This window comes from Anser cygnoides, chromosome 1 (assembly GCF_040182565.1).
Source record: "Anser cygnoides isolate HZ-2024a breed goose chromosome 1, Taihu_goose_T2T_genome, whole genome shotgun sequence".
In the NCBI taxonomy this organism is placed as follows: Eukaryota; Metazoa; Chordata; class Aves; order Anseriformes; family Anatidae; genus Anser; species Anser cygnoides.
Genome location: NC_089873.1, coordinates 147,661,499 through 147,678,862, shown reverse-complemented (window position 1 = coordinate 147,678,862; position 17,364 = coordinate 147,661,499). Strand labels below are relative to the sequence as shown.

General features: G+C 43.4%; 1 protein-coding gene across 1 annotated transcript in view; it reads right to left on the bottom strand.

The window, feature by feature from the left end:
* Positions 1-1,065: 1,065 nt before the first annotated feature.
* GAS6 (growth arrest specific 6) overlaps positions 1,066-17,364 on the bottom strand; it is a 40,581-nt gene continuing 24,282 nt past the window's right edge. Inside the window, exons 8-15 of the mRNA XM_048077915.2 lie at positions 16,191-16,312; positions 15,409-15,527; positions 14,823-15,012; positions 9,577-9,741; positions 8,166-8,334; positions 6,310-6,482; positions 5,284-5,512; positions 1,066-1,642 (exon numbers count right to left, since the gene is read on the bottom strand). Of these exons, the coding sequence (XP_047933872.2) occupies positions 1,491-1,642; positions 5,284-5,512; positions 6,310-6,482; positions 8,166-8,334; positions 9,577-9,741; positions 14,823-15,012; positions 15,409-15,527; positions 16,191-16,312 (1,319 nt within the window). The 3' untranslated portion in view covers positions 1,066-1,490. The remainder of the gene's footprint in view (positions 1,643-5,283; positions 5,513-6,309; positions 6,483-8,165; positions 8,335-9,576; positions 9,742-14,822; positions 15,013-15,408; positions 15,528-16,190; positions 16,313-17,364) is intronic.

The window sequence follows — 17,364 nt, the reverse complement described above, 5'->3', positions numbered from 1 at the left end:
GGGTTTTCCTATCCATGCACAGTCCACCAGTGAGTCTGTCCCTGTTATTACTGTCTAGTTAGCAATTATCCTTCCAAACTGGCATCTGGTCATTCCTGAGTGTAAAAAACTTTTGTCAGCTGGGATACAGTGGGCATAGTCTTGCCCTGCCTCTGTTCTTTCCTTTGGGACAGTTACATCTCCACACCTTGGTCACTTACCTTGTCACGTGTGGTTTATTAGGTTAATCCATCATCTCTGTATTTGACTAGGCAAAACACAGCGTAGAATGGCTGGGAACAATTTATAAAAAAAAACCTGTACTATTAGACCTTTTCCATATTAACCCTGTGAAGCATAGGGTGACCTTAGCCACCCAGGGTTCGGATATCCACCACGGCATACCTCTCGTTCTCGTTTCTTTAACCCACTGGAAAGCAAGGAAAAATAAAGCAAGATTCAACTGCCTCAAAGCAGGCTAGGCAAAGCCTGCCCCAGCAGCACTAGGATAGTTTAAAAGTTAAATGCACTTTATGGCTCTACAGCCTCTCCCAAGTAAACCCACAAGCATATTCTCACCACACTGCAATTCAGCCTGGCTAACTCTCAGAATCACAAGCCTCTGTGCTCCCGTTAGGCTCATGGTGAATGAGCCAACCTAAAAATTAAGCAGCAAAAAAATGTCATCACCACTTAATATTCCCAATTCTCAACACCTCATCATTTGCTTCAGTGGTTATTGACACAAAAGCCATATGGCTTTCAGCTTATGAGTCTTTTCTTCTAATTGTTTCCTGCTGACCCAGTTTTTTTTCCACTCTCTGTTGACCAAGAGTTTTTCTAAAGGTCACAACTGAGTCTTCTATCTGTGGTACCAGAAAAAAAAAAACCGTAGCAATAATAATAGCAGCAACCGTACGCTTTCCAGCCCAAGGATATGTAATACTGACAAAAACACATAACCCCCCGCCTCCAAACAAACTGAAACAAAAAAAAACCACTAGTGTAATCTCCACATCAGGCATAGCCTGAGTCATCATCTCCAAATAGCATAGTACAGAATAATTGGAGTACAGGTAAATTAAAAACTTGTATGTAAATATTTTATTCTCTCATACTTTGCAAATCAGAAAGCAGTGTTGGTAATAAAAATAATACAGAATTATTATTTTTCTTCCAGTCCACACTCATATATTACCAGGTTTTCCACATTCCGGATAGAACTGTCTCTTACAGTTTAAACATGACATTCATTTAGGTATATTCTGTACTTTTGGCCTATTTAATATTAGTCTTCTGAACTATTTACAAATATATTACAACCTTTAAACCTCAAAGCAAAGGAGTATTTCAATAATCAATCTGACATAAGGATCAGTAGCTCCTACATAACTTCAGTGTTTAAGAGAAACTATACACGCAGTGCGGTAGGTCTGAATAATTTATATCTTTAAAAAAAAAGAAAAGCATTGAAAGTTTCCTAGTATAAAACTTTCGCATTGCAGTGGTACCTACGGACCCGCCTCAACTGGAGGACAAGAGTGTGACGTGATGTCGCTGTGCTTGTACAGTGCCTCGTCCAAGTCCAGTGCCTTGCTGTTCAGCTTCACAGTCATGCAGCCGTGGTAGAACGCCGTGACCGGAGTAGAGGTGACAGGAACATCTGTGCCAAAGGGGAGACAAGCATCTCTGGAGGCCTGTTTTGCACGAACACCTGTCCTACCTATGCTCCGACGATCATCAGTAAATTCAAACTGACCCCTTCTCTGCGCCAGGCTTTCTGCCTTCCCCCTGCCCCTCTCACCAGAACACAGGAGCACGATCCCAAACGTAGGCAGAATGCCCTCTGCTCTTGTGCACTGCACCCTTCCCCAGCTGCTCTGCCTCTGTGCAAGGCTTCCAGCACTGACGAGACCATGCTGCTGCCCAGCAGCGAGGCTTCACTCCACTCACGCCAGAAACACCGTGTTCACACTGCTTTCCATCTTGATGGTTTCTCTCCCACTATGTTGGTCTTTTTCCCTCTATACGGTCTTCAGAGGAGTTGTTACAGCCTCCTGTAATGTCATTCCTCTATCCAAAATACTTGCCAAGATATTATAGGATGAACACGACAGGAAGGCTCCTCCTATACCCAGCACCTACCACTTGCTGCAGCCACCTTTCCCACTCTGTGGTTATGCTGAGTATCACCAGCACGAGGAGGCTGCTGGCATTCACCAGAAAGATGCTGCAATACAGAGTTGGTAAGACTAATGCCACTTTTTTTTTCTATGGAGATCCACTGGTGACATGCTTTAAATCAGTTTACGAGAGGCAGAAAACAAATAGCAAGGAAGAAGAAACTAAGTAAAATCCAACAGACTAGGAGAAATTAGTCAAGGCTATTACTAACTTCTGCAACATCACTTACACACTGACCTTAAATAAACAAACAAAAATTAACGTGAACCGTGTCCTCTACCCTTCCCCGAAGGTTATTAGCTTACTTACAACCCAAAGCTGACCCAGCTGTGCTGGTTGTGCAATGGAAAGCAAGGAATGTCTCAAAGATTAGGCAGCCTCCCGGTGAGGCAGGTAGCAAAGCAAGCCCCTTATCTCTACACTGAAGCAAGGACGACGTGAACAATAGGTTGTCCTGTTGGTCTGAGATTATATGCCATTTAAAGGGTTCTGCCAGGCCAAATTCAACACTGATGTAATCAAACACAGCTCACACTGAGGCGGACTCCAGGACTGAGTGAGAGAAAGAGTATTTGTGTGGGATTTGTAAGCCACAAATAGATACTATAAATTTTTCAGCTTTCTGGCTGAAAAACACCATCGCTTGGTGCTTGCTTAAACAAATGATTTCAGCTATTTCCTGTTCCTCCCTGTTTACCAAATTTTATCTCTGGAGTCTGCTTAAGATAACTGGACTGTTACAAAGAAGTGGGCCTCTGTGTTATAGTACCTCACATGAATTTAAACTAAATTTTGACTCAGAAGAAGTTGACAGCGTTGGCCTCATGGCTTGAACTCATCTAAGGAATCATGCAGATTGCTGTTACATGTGCCACACGGCTTAAGGAAGGACAACATGGGCTGGATGAGATGGATTTATAAGATACTGTCAAAAACAAATATAAAAAGGATTTTTTTTTGTATGTTACAATTGCAAATTGGGTCAAATACATACTTTTCTGTTGTGACTAGAAATGGATCTGTCTGAATGGGGTCCTGTAAAGACTGAGAAGGCTTGTTTAAAGGCTCATTTACCAGCTTGGTATACACATTGCCTGGAAAAATGCCTATGCATCATATAAATTACATAGTTCAGGATTTATCCAAATTGAAAACACCGTAAAAAGCTAGTAAATGCCTATAAGTTCCCTCTTGTCTCTGAAACTCTAAATAATACTTCTTCTACACCTGCAATCTTACCTGTACTTAGTATGGGACAAAATGCATATTTTGACCCAGGATTCTTTATTTATTTATTGCAAATGGAATAAAGAGATTAAATGTGATTGGTTCTTCTCCACAGGGTAAAGAAGCAGGGGAAAAAAACAAAAACAAAATAACATTACTAAAATCTGAATGAGCCAAACTCCCTTAGATCTGATCATTTGATACAGTTATTTAACCCAGAGTTATGAATCCAACCAAAGTGCTGAAATGTTTATTCGTCTGGCAAGGAACAGCACTTCTCAGCGCAAGCGTTGGGTTCCACTCGATGGTAAAAGCAGACCAGAGGCAGCAAGTCCTGCTGATGAGTACAACAGATCAAAGGGTGAAAGCAGCTAAATCTACAGAAGCCAGCTGGGTCTGAGAGCAATAGTTATGATACTTCCCACCTAGTCCTAGGTAATTAAAAACTGTCTTTCACCCAGCACAGTTAGTCTGAGCCAACCACAGACAACTCAGGACAGGTACAGAATGGAGTTGGTTTTGAGTTGTGCATTCGAGAGCGACTTGAAAGAAAGCAGGTTACTTCCCTTGCTTGTACAATGGCACTGTCACACAGTGCAAAAGGCCACATTTGTGGACTCAGCATTGTTTGTTCCTGCCAGCGTGTGAACTCCCCAAAGCGTCCCTCCTCCCCCTTTTCGGTGTGACTACGAAATATTTACATCACTGGCATAAATATTCTGTAAGCTTGCACGCATGGTGGCAACAGTCATGCCATGTGCCCTAGTGTACACTGCACCTCAGTCACTCTGTTCCAGCTTGACTGCTTCAAAACCTACTGAGAGGCCAACACTGCTCCCTTTCCCTTGCTTGGGCGAGTAAGGGCAAGATTTTGCTTAGCTGCTCGCAACAAAATAGGGTGGACTGCTATGTGTCACAAACACAAGTGTTTCTTTAATTGCATTCCTCAGCACTAGGGACTGATAAACCAGTTCAGCCAGAACAAGAGACAAACCCCGCAAAGTTTGGCCAAAATTCATGAGTCAGATGAAAGCTCGATCTTCAGGCTCACAACAGAGGAGCAAACTGATCTCTTTCAAGAAGCTGAAAAGCCACCAAAGCTATAAACTGTGGTAGGCCTCTGGTTGTGCTCTAAGTACCTTCAGCTGGCAGGAAATAAATTAATTGTGAACTGCTGTGTTCAGCTCAAAGAGAACATCAGCCAGTGAGAATCAGCACATTGGGCTTTCCAAGCTTCAGTCAAAGCAATGTGACTCAGGAATCTATGACAGGAGTCAGACTGAGAGATTAGATTTTAGAGACAAAAGGGCAGAAAACCTGTGCATATATTTTTGGCAGGTTGGGAAGCTAGGTGCTGTGTGCTACGGCATGAAATGTTTAGCCCTCACAATGGGTTCTTGGACCAATTCTGAAACTTCCTATCAAAGGTGATGGGATATACAAAGTCTATGGAGGAGAACAGATGAGATCTCCTCACAAGGAGTGCTTAAGTAACAACATAAAGCTTGCATGTTCTAACTTAATGAATGTTTAGTTGTGTAAAAACTGCAGGATCTTGTGGTACAGGTCCTATGGGTCTTACCATGGCTAAGGCATTACAGCTACCCTTCAGAAAAATCATTCCTATTGCTGACTAAGCAAAACCTCCTCTGTCTATTTTTGCCTCCACCTGTCCTCAGGACACAATCATTGATGAAAAACAAAACAAAACAAATAAACATCAAGCACACCCTCACTTCTGTTGAGATCACACATGTCTGCATCGCAGACAAAGCCTGCTCAAGCAGAAACCGAGAATGAAGCTCCTAGGTTTAACGAATGGGAACAGTTTTCCTGATCGCCGGCTCAGTGAGGTGGGGTTCTGTATTTCATGCTATGAAACTAGATGCTCACCTGGCAATCCTCCCACATACGTCTTCACTGTTGATTGCAAAGAGCTCTCCAAGATGGACAGGCTGTCCTCTAACTCAGAAGCGCTTAATTCACTCTCTCCTGCCATCCCATCTACCCTCAGGGATAACTGGTCCTTCTTGACAAGGATGTCCACAGAATGGTCCTTCTTATCGCAGACATTTATTGCCAGTCTGGACACAACTGTGTGCTCCAAGGCCAAGATGACGAACTAGACAGCAGGGGAAAGAAGAAAAAAAGAGGCAGTGAGCTGAAATATACCTCTCCATACTTATCCAGGGCTAGGATGACCCCATTGTGGCCTTGTTTATGAAGATTTTGCAGAGCCACGAGAAAATTAGCATTATTATTATTGTTGCTGATCATATTCTGAACTCACTTGCATTGAAAAAACTATGAATGAGGGGAACTAACTGTTTTTTGTAACCACTTTCTCCTATGAGAGAATTCTTAGTGGGTTTTAGTGGACATAAGTACACCATAGCTGCTGTATTGTACATGAAAAGTTGGCTGATGAATTTTAGTGACACTATTCCTTATTTATACTCATGTAATGCCAGAATTTAGCCCTTCATTCTGAATGTAATTAGATCAGCGTCTTCAGCCCTCCATCATAACTGACCTTTCACAGAATCTGGAGTGACACCTTGTCTCTTGTCTGCTTTGGGATTATTTCTGAAGAGCTCCAGAGAACGGAAATTCTCAGCTTATGACATTAAACAGCTCCTAGGCCAGAAAAATCTAACAAAATATGCTGGCATTCAAGAAACCAGTTCCATCTTTTACCTAGGCCACATTTGCAAAGAGCTCACAAATAGCGTCTAACACATACCCCCGTCAGGGGCAGAACTTCAGTGTTGGCCAAGCAGCCCAGTCTCAGACCACGTTCTGAACTGGTGGGCCCAAATAAGTAGGCAGGCAGGGAACCTGACAGCTCTTTCTTGATAATGACTCGCAGGTTCCAGGAAACAGCCAGGAGCTTTCTCTAGAAAAATGCTTAATCTATACCTGTTGTTTCAGTTTCTTTGTGGAGTGATAGTCAATCAGGGACAGTGATAAAGGGACAGATGCTTCTTCCGTAACCAGAGCAAAGAGCACACCAGTGTCTGTTGCTGGTTGAATTGCAGCGTTTAGTTCTATTTTCCAACTTGTCTTGGTTTCATTTCCTGAAGAAGGTTGCACTACAGGAAAACAAAACAAAACAAAACAAAAAAAAGTAGCAAGACAAACGTAAGAATATCAGGTTAAATGGTAGAATGTGCAATTTCTGGCCGGAGAAGAGGATAGATGGATGAACATGTGGAGAGACTGCCACATTCCTTTTGCTCAAAAAAATGCTAAAGCACCTGAACATATAATCAGAGAAGAAAATGGCATCAGTTCCCTCTTTTTTACCTTCTGCATTCTGTTGCCTTTCAGAAGTCAAAACACAAGGTTAAGCTTTTTATCACAAAGAGATTCAAATTCCCATGGCTGTCAATCCATCACATTCGAAGAACTGCTGCAACATAGGGCACCCAATTTTTACATGGTACTTGACTGCCAAAAGGCCATGAGAAATCTAAGTCCAAATCTGACATACACTTCTATAAAAGCCTGTATTAAACTGAAAAAGCATATAAGTATACTACATCGATCACTGACTAATCACTTCCTGATCATCACCCTATCACAAGCATGGGATGTTGCATCTCATCTGTTGAACTTGGAATTAAACCTGCTGGCATCTTGCTTACTGATGTACGTAATTCATGTAATTCCAAATCTGATGCCAGCTAGAAAAAACACTGCTTCTGCAGCCTCCATGCATGGCAGTATTAGCTATGCTGGTTCACTGCCTTTTGGAATACTATAAATAAATTCTTTATAAAGCTACCATTACAAAGACAAAACAAACAAACAAAAACAACAGTAAAACAAAACAAACAAAAAAGAACAAAACAAAACAAACACAAAGGTGGATTATTTGTTGTAGGAAAAACAGATATAAAAACGCAGGTTCTGAGGACTCATCTCTGTGGAGTGCTCTCATCTGCACTTCAGATACAGCACTGTCTGTACATTGCAGCTTTTGAATCTGTGTGGTAAATGATGACAGACATCTGATACTCCCTCATTTATAATGGCACAGCAGAAAAATCCACATAATGGTGCATAAGAAGGCTTCTGGAGAGGAGAACTTGCACACAAAATGGTTGATGGTTGACAATTGTATAGGTTTACAAATACTGACAGTTGATCACACATATAAACAAACAGAATAAGCTAGAACTCAGAGAACGTGTCTCTCTGAGTGCTATATTAGTATGGCCAAGTGTGGTTTGAAACTATTACTCTAGGATAATTTCATTCAACTTCTATCAGTGATATGCTGAGTGTGTTTGTCCCAGGTGTTATAAATACCACCCAACAATTAAAAGTGAATCTGATCTTGGACATTTTGCTACAGGGAATGTAGATATTCTGTCCATTATAAACTCAAGATACTACACTATGGCTCTCAGCTCTCCTTGTTTAGGAGAAGACAGTGGTCAGGGCTGGAATCAGCTACGCTCTTGACAGAGGAACAGGGAAGCCCCTAAGGCTGAAGATGAGCTGGAGCCAGCCCAGGTGTGAAATGCACTGGTGGAACCACACAGAGAGAACCTCGTCTGTGCTGGCCAGGTCCATATTGGCTCTAGCCATCATATACAGGCCTTCCTTTGCTATGAACCACAAGTTCAGCTGATACCTCCTCATCCACAGCTGCCAGTCGCTTCTGCATCAATCAACACTGAGCTGGGCATGCATACAAGTTTCAAACTGTTCATTAAACAATTACAGTTAATGGCAGGACAACAGAAATAAAAATATGAAGTACTTACTGTAAGTAAGATTAAATACAGCAAAACCTCGACCAGGATAGAAAGACCCTCGTCCTGCTACAGAAAAGCACTGCATCCTTTCATTCATCCTTATGGTCTCTTGGATAGTGCTGTCCTCCCCATTCAGCCAGTTCCATGCTCGCATGCAACCATCCAGTCGAGGGTTTATCTAGGAAGACAAAGCAGTATCTCACACCTTAAACTGCAATTCAGTGAAGAATGAGTGATTTCAGGTGCAGGGGATATTATGGTATCAAACGTGGAAAACAAAATCCTTTGTGTCGTTGCAAATAGCCTTTGTGGCACACAACAGGTTGGACCTGATTCATGGTAGGTGGTGCTGTGTTCTGGTTTAAGTGAGGGGCGCCTGAGCCGTGAGATGGGCACCCTGCTCTGTGCACACCTTGTTTGTTCCAGCTTCTTGTGCCATTATCCTGCACCAGCATTAAAATGTGAGGCAGCATGTAAAGAGAAGGCTCCTTGCAAAAGCACCTAAATCAGAACCATTATCCCAAATTAACTGAAGCAGACAGAATTAAGTGTCTGAGCCAGGATAAAAACCTCAGGAGTTTTTGGCCCTTAATCATATATGGAGACCACACCCCTAGCTTAGCATTTCAGACAAGCATTGGCCCTGAATGACTTCCTGAGAGGAACAGAAGCCTTCCTCAGCTGCTGCACTCCCAGTCACGGAACCACAAACTCGTCACCTCGTTTAAAAATAAGGGGATGCCAGTTCTGGTTTCAAGGTGCCAACTCCGTGTGTGGTGGACGTTCAAAATAGCCCGAGCAGCAGCTATTTCAGAAACACAGCAATCATCCAGTCCCATCCAAAGGATGCTTTAACTTTCATTTGTGTGCTCTATCTGCTTGAATTAGGAAGAAGTGAAGAAAAACAGCCTCCTGTTTTCCCTTGGGTCTTACAAAACCAAAAGAGTAAAAGCCAGGAGCACAAAGCTGTGATACAATACCCACAAAGCTCAAACCCCAGTCACAATGCAAAAACTGCCCTCCACGCCAACCCAAGTCCTACTGGGCACAATGTTACCCTCACTCAGCAGCGTTTCCACTGACACACGAGGGCTACTCAAGATCTCCAAGCTAGCATGATCACCATTAGTTCCTAGGGCTCTGCCACATGCTCCAGCTTCGCTGTGTCCTAATTCTGCAGGCCAAGGGTGGGATACATCTCACCCAACCTTATCAATCAAAAATCAGGAGTCTCACCTTTGCTACTGGCTTAGGCTCCCTCTATAGTCAGTGGAGAGAAATCTGTATCCAGGAGGTGATAATGCCACCTGTGTCAGGGCAGGCTGAACTGCTCTCAGGAGGGACCTACATCACCCCAAGAAAAGATGAAATCAAGCCCTTCAGGCATGCAAAACAATGTAAGTGCTGATGCTATACTTACTGGTAGAACAAGGTCCTTTGTTTTGAAAGGAATGCCTCCTACTGTCAGATTCAGCTGATACAGTCCTTTGTCTAGAGTAAACAGATCACCTGAGACAGCTATTTTCATAACTGCATCCCTGTTGACCTTTATAACCAAGCTTCTCTCGAGTTCTTCAACAGAGATCTGAAGAAGTAAAATTGTAAATAGATAATTTTAGTATAAAAAGACACACAGCCTCAAGTACAGGACAGACACTACTAGCAAAATCCCTACTATGCAGAAATATTTTCTGTCCCCAAGCCTCTTTGTTTACCTTTTAAGCTACATTCCACCTCGATATTCAAGTCTTTAGAAAGCAACCTGGAGTTGCCCTAGTGGCAAAGACAGCCCAGCTACTTCAAAACAAGCACAGATGAATGAATGAATGAACTACGTGACATTTGCAGCTTGCTCTAAGCAAAATCTAAATGCAGTAACAAGTTATTAATGAGAAACTTCCTATTGCGACAGCATGTGAAAGGAAAAGCCGGAAGGACAGATAAGAGGATGTCTTTTGTTGGCTCAGCGAAGGATAACACAGAAGCCTTCCAGCCACAACAAGTCTAGTCTTTGAGTACTGACCCCTGAAAAAAGAACAACAGAAGATGTTGTTACATTTGAGAGGGTAATAAAAATGTCCAATAGGCAATATTTTTTTCTCTCAGAAGGTCCTTGCGAATTTTACCTCCATGTCTCCCAAGAACTACTGTTAGGAAGATTATATCCCCACTAAAATGTAAAAAATTAGTTGTAATTTTTAATGGCATCGCTGTACTTGTGGTGTCACATGGGAACAATGATCTACGACGGGATGCCTCGCTAGAAAGCAAGAGGCCAGGCTGCACAAACACTATGAAGCAGCCAACTGGACTCTGCTGCGGTGGGACCTGGCTTCTGCTGCCAACAGGACGTCTTGTGGCCGCAGAGGAAGTCACCTTCTTTCATCTTGCAGGGAAGAAAGGAGCACACATCCGCCAGTCCACAACCTTCAACACAGCCCTCCTTCTTCCCACCACATGGCAGATATCCCACCTACCCACTCATCATCTGTGCAGCTCTGTTCCCTGGGTATAAACCCAGAGACTGGGTTTGAAGCCCTCTGTCAGTGCGCCACTGAGCAGAACCGAGTACCTATTTCAGTGGCACTTTACACTTATTCTTCCCACAATTTCCGTGTGCATTTCGAGAGTGACCACCCCCAAACTGTTTCCATCATCCGTGCTGGGCTCTCTCTCTGTGGCTGTAACATAAAGGACGGCAGGGTTGAGCAGGTTTATACCTGGACACTCCCTTTGGATTGCAGTCTGTGGTGATGAAGATAAAGGAAATTTGAGAGTTGAAGAGATTATTCACAGAATATCAACCTTCTTCCTTCTCCTGTGGGTTCCAGTGCAGCCTGGTTTATGCTGTTAAAACACTGCTTGCATCTGATGTGTTGCTCCATGCTGTATCCTCTACGACATGAATTTACTTGCCCTAAGCGTGCTCATTTGAAGCAGTATCTGCACCGCTGCTCTGTGTTCAATGGAGACACACCACCCAGTCTCAAACAGACTTTTTTTGGGAAAAGGCAGGCTGCAAAGTCCACTCAGAGGGCGGGGAACATTAGCAGCCCAGCAGCTACAGCCAAACTGCACTAGGAACACTGGCTATCTGACTAAAGACCCATTGGGGTGCCTGTATCCTGAGGCTCCTAGCACAGACCGTGGGCAGACACAGAACAAGCAGGAACGGGGAACGGGGAGAGCTGGCTGCAGCAAAGCCTGCGGTGCTTGCCCTGTGAAGGGCACCTTCAACCTGCAGGGCCACCAGGGCTTCTACAATTTTACTAGATTGTATTTAAAGCATTGGCATGCATTTTGATTATATGTTTAAACAAATAGCTTCTGTTCTTAACTGCTTCTGATCGTTAATATACAAAAAAACCACACCACAAATCAGTGGAAACTTCCACAGGAGAAGGGGTTAACGCCCCTTAACAAATGCCAGTTGAGGAAATTACATTCTGCCTGCTTCAAGCTGCCCTCTGGCAGTTTCAGCTGCGGCTCCTTACACCCGAAGCTCACTGGTGGTGCGCCACCAGCGCCCACAGACCAAACGGGGAAGCCTTTCGGCTGCGAGCAGGCTGCTGCAGTTCTCTCCTCCTGCTGCGAGGAGCAACCAGCCGCTCGCTGCCTGCCGCAGTCTGCGTGGAGACTCCCAGGCGGGCAGGTCTCGTAGCTCAGTGCTCCCTTACAGTGTAATCATACAGGCAGGCAGCTTTGTGTGTTGGACTCCTGCCCTGGCTAGCTCACAGTGCACAGCCCTGTCCGCTTTCGGCTGAGAAGCAAGCGGGCAGCACGGCAACGGGACCGGGCTACAGGCAGCCGCAGGGTGAAAGCCAAGTTACAGATCTGCTTGCGATTGCTTAACCTCCAGCTTGGACATTTAACAGTGCACGTAGGTTATTATCTGGGCTAAACATACTGTCTTCAGTCTAGCGCTAAATTAAACACTGAAAAGAAGACAAAACGGTAATTTGGGGGGGGGGGGAAATGCAAAACAAACAGAAAGCAAGTGCATTCTCTACTTTCACCAGTTCTTCTGTGACACTTCTTTCGGCTGGATTACATTTACAACACTGTATTAAAAGCTTTTCCTGAGGCTTGCTTGTTTGTGCTTTCACTGCTGGGAATGATCACTTAAAAATAGATTAGGCAAGATCAACACCAGAATATACCCACGTAGAAATGCTGGCCTGAACTTTTGAAAATGCCTTCACATTTTCATAAAATGATGCAACTGTTGTTCAAGAGACCAAAAACTTGTGCTTTTTATTGTAATTTCCTTTTAAATAGCCTTTTTTTTCCCATCTCCTGAAAGTTAAATTGTAAAATTACTGTTTTCTCCCAACACCTACAAAGTTACCATCAGTATCTAGGTCTAAGAAAAACTAAGGGCTTGATCCTGTGTACACGGACACCCAGAGTAAAGCTCCCAAATTGCACTTGAGCGTGGACTGTGACCTCTGAAGGTTTGGGTTATGTTTCACAGAAGGTGAGGTTGAAAAGTACACAGAAGTCCACACTTGAGGTTCAAAGTTGTATGGCTCAGACTTATTGATTAAATGGTATTTAGAGACAGGGCTGACACTGGATGTTAGGCAGAAGAGGACAATACCTGCAAGGTGGAGGCAAGGGGTAAGACACCAGAGCAGAGAAAGGAGCACCCAGCAGCACCCCAGCAATGCAAGCAGCATCCCAAGCCTCTGAGGGGAGTCAACCATGAAGCAAGGAGACTAAAGGCTCCTTTAGTTCCTTCTGCCTTCAACCAGTATTAGGCACAACATCACAAGTTTAGCTTTGGGGGATGTCCATCAGAGCAGACCTGCTCCAAGCAAGCACTCCACCAACCATTTTTTAGTTTAAAGCCATTCCCCCTTGTCCTATCACTCCACTCCCTGACCAAGAGTCCCTCTTCAGCTTTCCTGTAGCTCCCTTCAGGTACTGGAAGGCCGCTGTAAGGTCTTCCTGGAGCCTTCTCTTCTCCAGGCTGAACAACCCCAGCTCCCTCGGAGCTTTCTCCTTCATGGGAGAAACCCTGGGGTAGAGTTTCCAGGGGACATACACAATCTCTACCAAAACACACACGGAGTGCGTTGCTGCAGCAACTCAGCCAGGCAACTTCTTAGGTATGACGGTATGTGGGGATAAGAGCCCTGGAACTGATGGCTGGCAGGAGACCAGCAATTGTACTCACCGCCTAAAAATGATAATTGCTTTTATCATACTGCCTTCTCTCCCTGCAGGAAGCAAACACAGCCTTTGCACTGTTTACCCTGTAACTCCCATGTGTTTGAGCATTTTTGTATTATTACTTGAAGAAAGAAAATACGTTTCTGGTATCTCTCCCACAACCAGTATGGGAAAGTTTGTCATTACTTCATAATGAGGTACAGCACTTAACAAGTTTACACTCCTATGTTAAATGGTTTGGCTTGGTAATAACAGCTTTTTGTGACTCATCTTCTATTACCATCCTCCCTGTGCAGGCAATTACAATCACCGTATTTCAAATTAGCAGGACAAATCTTTAATTTAGTAAGAATTGCCTCAAGGCTATTCCTACCTGCCAAGATACAGCATGTCACACGTTTTATCTACAGCTTTGCTGAATCTCTACAGCTCTCCATTTGGAATCTAAAGTTGTTTCAGTGACAGTAAAGGAACTGAATTAAACATCACCTCCTCTGCTGGAAATATTACCAAATGTCAGTAGCTGACAATGTATGCACTCAAGAACTTCTTTATTTATACATTAGAAACAAATTTTTTCCCACTGCGCTTTTTTTCTTTAATGTATAATTCTGATTTTAACGCTAAAAAAAATTAAGCAGAAAATGACTCACAGTTACCAGCATCTGTATTTGTCTCCTGTGTAAGTTAACCGAGAAATTCCCACCCACTGCCCAACAGACACATCAACTTAAAGGCCACAGATCTAATTAAATAAGACAAGAAGAAGGAGGGGGGGAAGGCACAAGTGAGAAGATGCATTCTCCAGACACCAGAGACATTCTGAGAGAGAGCCAAGAACATGAGTCCTTACAAGCTCCAAGGTGCAGTGCGTCTTCTCATGAGACTGCTGGGATTATTTTGTTAGCAAGCAGAGATCTGCACAGTTTCTAATAGACCCCAATATCTTTCCAAGGGAAATGGAGTATTTTATTTATAAGCAAACCTGAAGAATATAAAAATATATACTGTAGCATAATAAATTTGTAAAGGTTCAGAGCTGAGCTCTGCTACTAAACAAATGAACAAACAAAACCAAATACGCACACCATACTCAAAACAAACCACCCTTGGAGACTTCCTTAAAAGATCTTCTGCTTGCTCCCTGCCAACGCTGCCCTGAGGACATTTTCTCATACTAACATAAAGTCAGCTCAGCACTGCTGCATCTTGGAGGCGCTGTGTCTGTTTATGGTAGCATCATGCAATCCAGTGATGTTGCTTAGTTTTGCTGGACATAAAGCATAATTCAGCTTCTTAGGAAAAACATCACGTTCTCACCTTATCATGGATAATGTACCGGTGTGCAAGTGGATGCTCTGACTATTGAATGAATAGGTTGGAAAAGCATCTTCTCAAAAATATGAAGACACACGAAGTCTAACTATGCTTAACAGGGTTCAGCAGGAACAAGAAATGACAGGTAAGCTCTCGGAAGTGGTCCATACTCACCGTCTGCCACATGCCATGGTTGATAAGTGGTCCGCTGCTGGTCACGCGGCCTATTCCGTTGTATTTCAGCTGCAGCTCTAACCGTCCCTTGCGCAAAGCCAAGACTACCCATGTGCTGTCTTGATGGCCTCCAGCAAAGAAAAGGATACCTTCAGGATCAAAGGTTCTAAAGTCGAACTCAGCCACAAGTCTGACCGCACAGGTGTCAAGAAATAAATTAAGTTATGCAGAGTTCAAAAACCACAGAGTACTTTCCATACAGATAGTATCAACTCTAGTAGCTATACAGCTCTCTTAGAACACACTAGCTTTTAATGCACTCTCAAAAGCTTAAGCTGTGAGGATGGACCTTAAAATGGCATCGATAGTAAAAAATACATTATTGTGCTTCAGTAATTATCTTATGAGCTCTGTGGTCAAGACTGCCTTTCCCAGTTACTGGTTTGGATAATGTTTCCCGTAAAGTACTCCATAACCCGAACAACTAAACATGATCACAGCAATACTCATTATTTTAATGACTTAACTCCATTGCATGCATCAAAGCTGGCCAGCACATTTGACTGTCCTTCAAAATTGTCCTCACCTTGTTGGTTGTTTCCTTTTAAAGCGCAGTCTGATGACAGGAGTCCCACTGAACATCCTCCCCAGGTACAAGGACTTAACGCTTTTTGCAACAGCAAAAGGCACACATGGTATTATGTTCTATAACCAAAACACATTTTTGAATGCTTATTCTCCTCACACAACTGAATGAGAATCAAGCAATATGCTTTCTTGTCTTTTCTCAAACTTATAATTACTCTACATATAGTAGGCTAGGGCACTTTAATGGTTATACTCTCAAAATACTGCTGCTTTGGTCCTGAGAACATTTCCTTTTTCCTTCCCTCCTATTCACCTTGGCAGAATGCTTTCCTGCTGCAAAATGAGATCACGCTCACAAGACACAGCATAAGCTTTTCTACTGCATCTTAGTGCCTGCAACATGAGATATGCTAAGAACTTGCTCTTGGTTGGCTTATGCAGAAGCAGCCTTTGCCACTGAAGCCCATCCACCTCAAAAGCCTGGACCATGGAAGTGTAAAGTGCAAGTGATGCTTCTTAACTTGCTCTTTTTGGAATGGGGACAGGAGGAGCATGAGAAGAGAGACTACGAATAAACATACTCCCATAATGGGCCAACAAGACCCTTCTATCTTTCCAGGAGAGCTACTGTCCCCAGCACACGTGGCCTTGGCCCTCTGACTCCCTCCTGCTGGTCTCAGCTCAAATGGCTTTGGTCCAGGTCTTCATCCATTATTCTCAGATGCAGTGTAAACTGAAGGTCTGTTCTGCAGTTACAGCAACGAAGGAAGACTAACGTACCTCACACGTATTCATGTCCTGGGAAAGTTTTACTCCCCCTCTGCCATCACAGTGACAGGTGTAACTCCCTGGTGAGTTGACACAGGTCTGTTCACAGAGCTGTTGTTCGCATTCATTTATATCTACACAAAACCAGCAAAGAAAGGAGAAAACAGCCGTTGGGTTTGTTTGAACATTAATTGTCTGTGGAAAAAAAGAGTTATTAGTGCTGTTTTGTAGCACTTTTCACTTGAGTGTGCTCAAGTGTTCCATAGCCAGTACCTACCCTATACCACATCTTTACAGGAGAGAAGAGTTAGCACTAGCATCTGCGCAAACCTATTTTCACACACAGATTCCTGCTGCCCAAACACACTCAGCAAGTGAGTAGGAGGGCTGGATGCAGAACTCAACTCCTTATCTGCTAGTTCAGAGCCCTGGGCTTTACCTTCCAGACAAGATTTCCTCTCTGAAGGCCCCTTCTGCTACTCCTGTGCTGCCTCCTGCTCCTGTAGCTCAGGTTAGCAGGGGCTGCTTGCTTCACTGCTACTCACCAGATGGATCCTTAACAGACAAGTGAAAACTGATTTTGTCACTCGGCATTTTCTTAATCCTTCAGCATGTTTTTATCCGCTTCACCAGCAAATGCAGGGAAACAAACTGTGATGGCCCACAGAGATCTTTTCAGGCACAGATAAACACGTAGGGCCCAGTAGGGCTGGTGAGTGTGTGATTCTAGTCAGCGCATTAACTTAGACGAATGACAAGGCATAATGCTAGTTTTGGAATGCTTTCAAAACGTACTCAGTTGAGAAAGCTTGCAGGCAGTGCAGCCAGCAGAGCTGCACATGGTTCCAATGCATATTAAACTCCTAGTTCTGAGTAATACCACAAGACAGGTTTTGACAGAACAACAGCTACTGCCCTGTAACTCTTCTTGTCCTACAAAGAAAGACAGCAATATATACAGATGCTTCCACCAAATCTTGTACTTCTCATAAATCCAAGAAATCTCAGTCATATAGTCGATTAAAGTCATCAAAAATCACTGCAAACTCAGTGTGTTGCTCACAACTAGTGAAAGGCAATAAGGAAGATTAAAACATGTTTTTTACTGAAGCCTAAAGTTAAATTTCTGGTCACTTTTTAATAGCTTTAGAGCACATAATAAATGTTAATACGCTGTTATTTCATG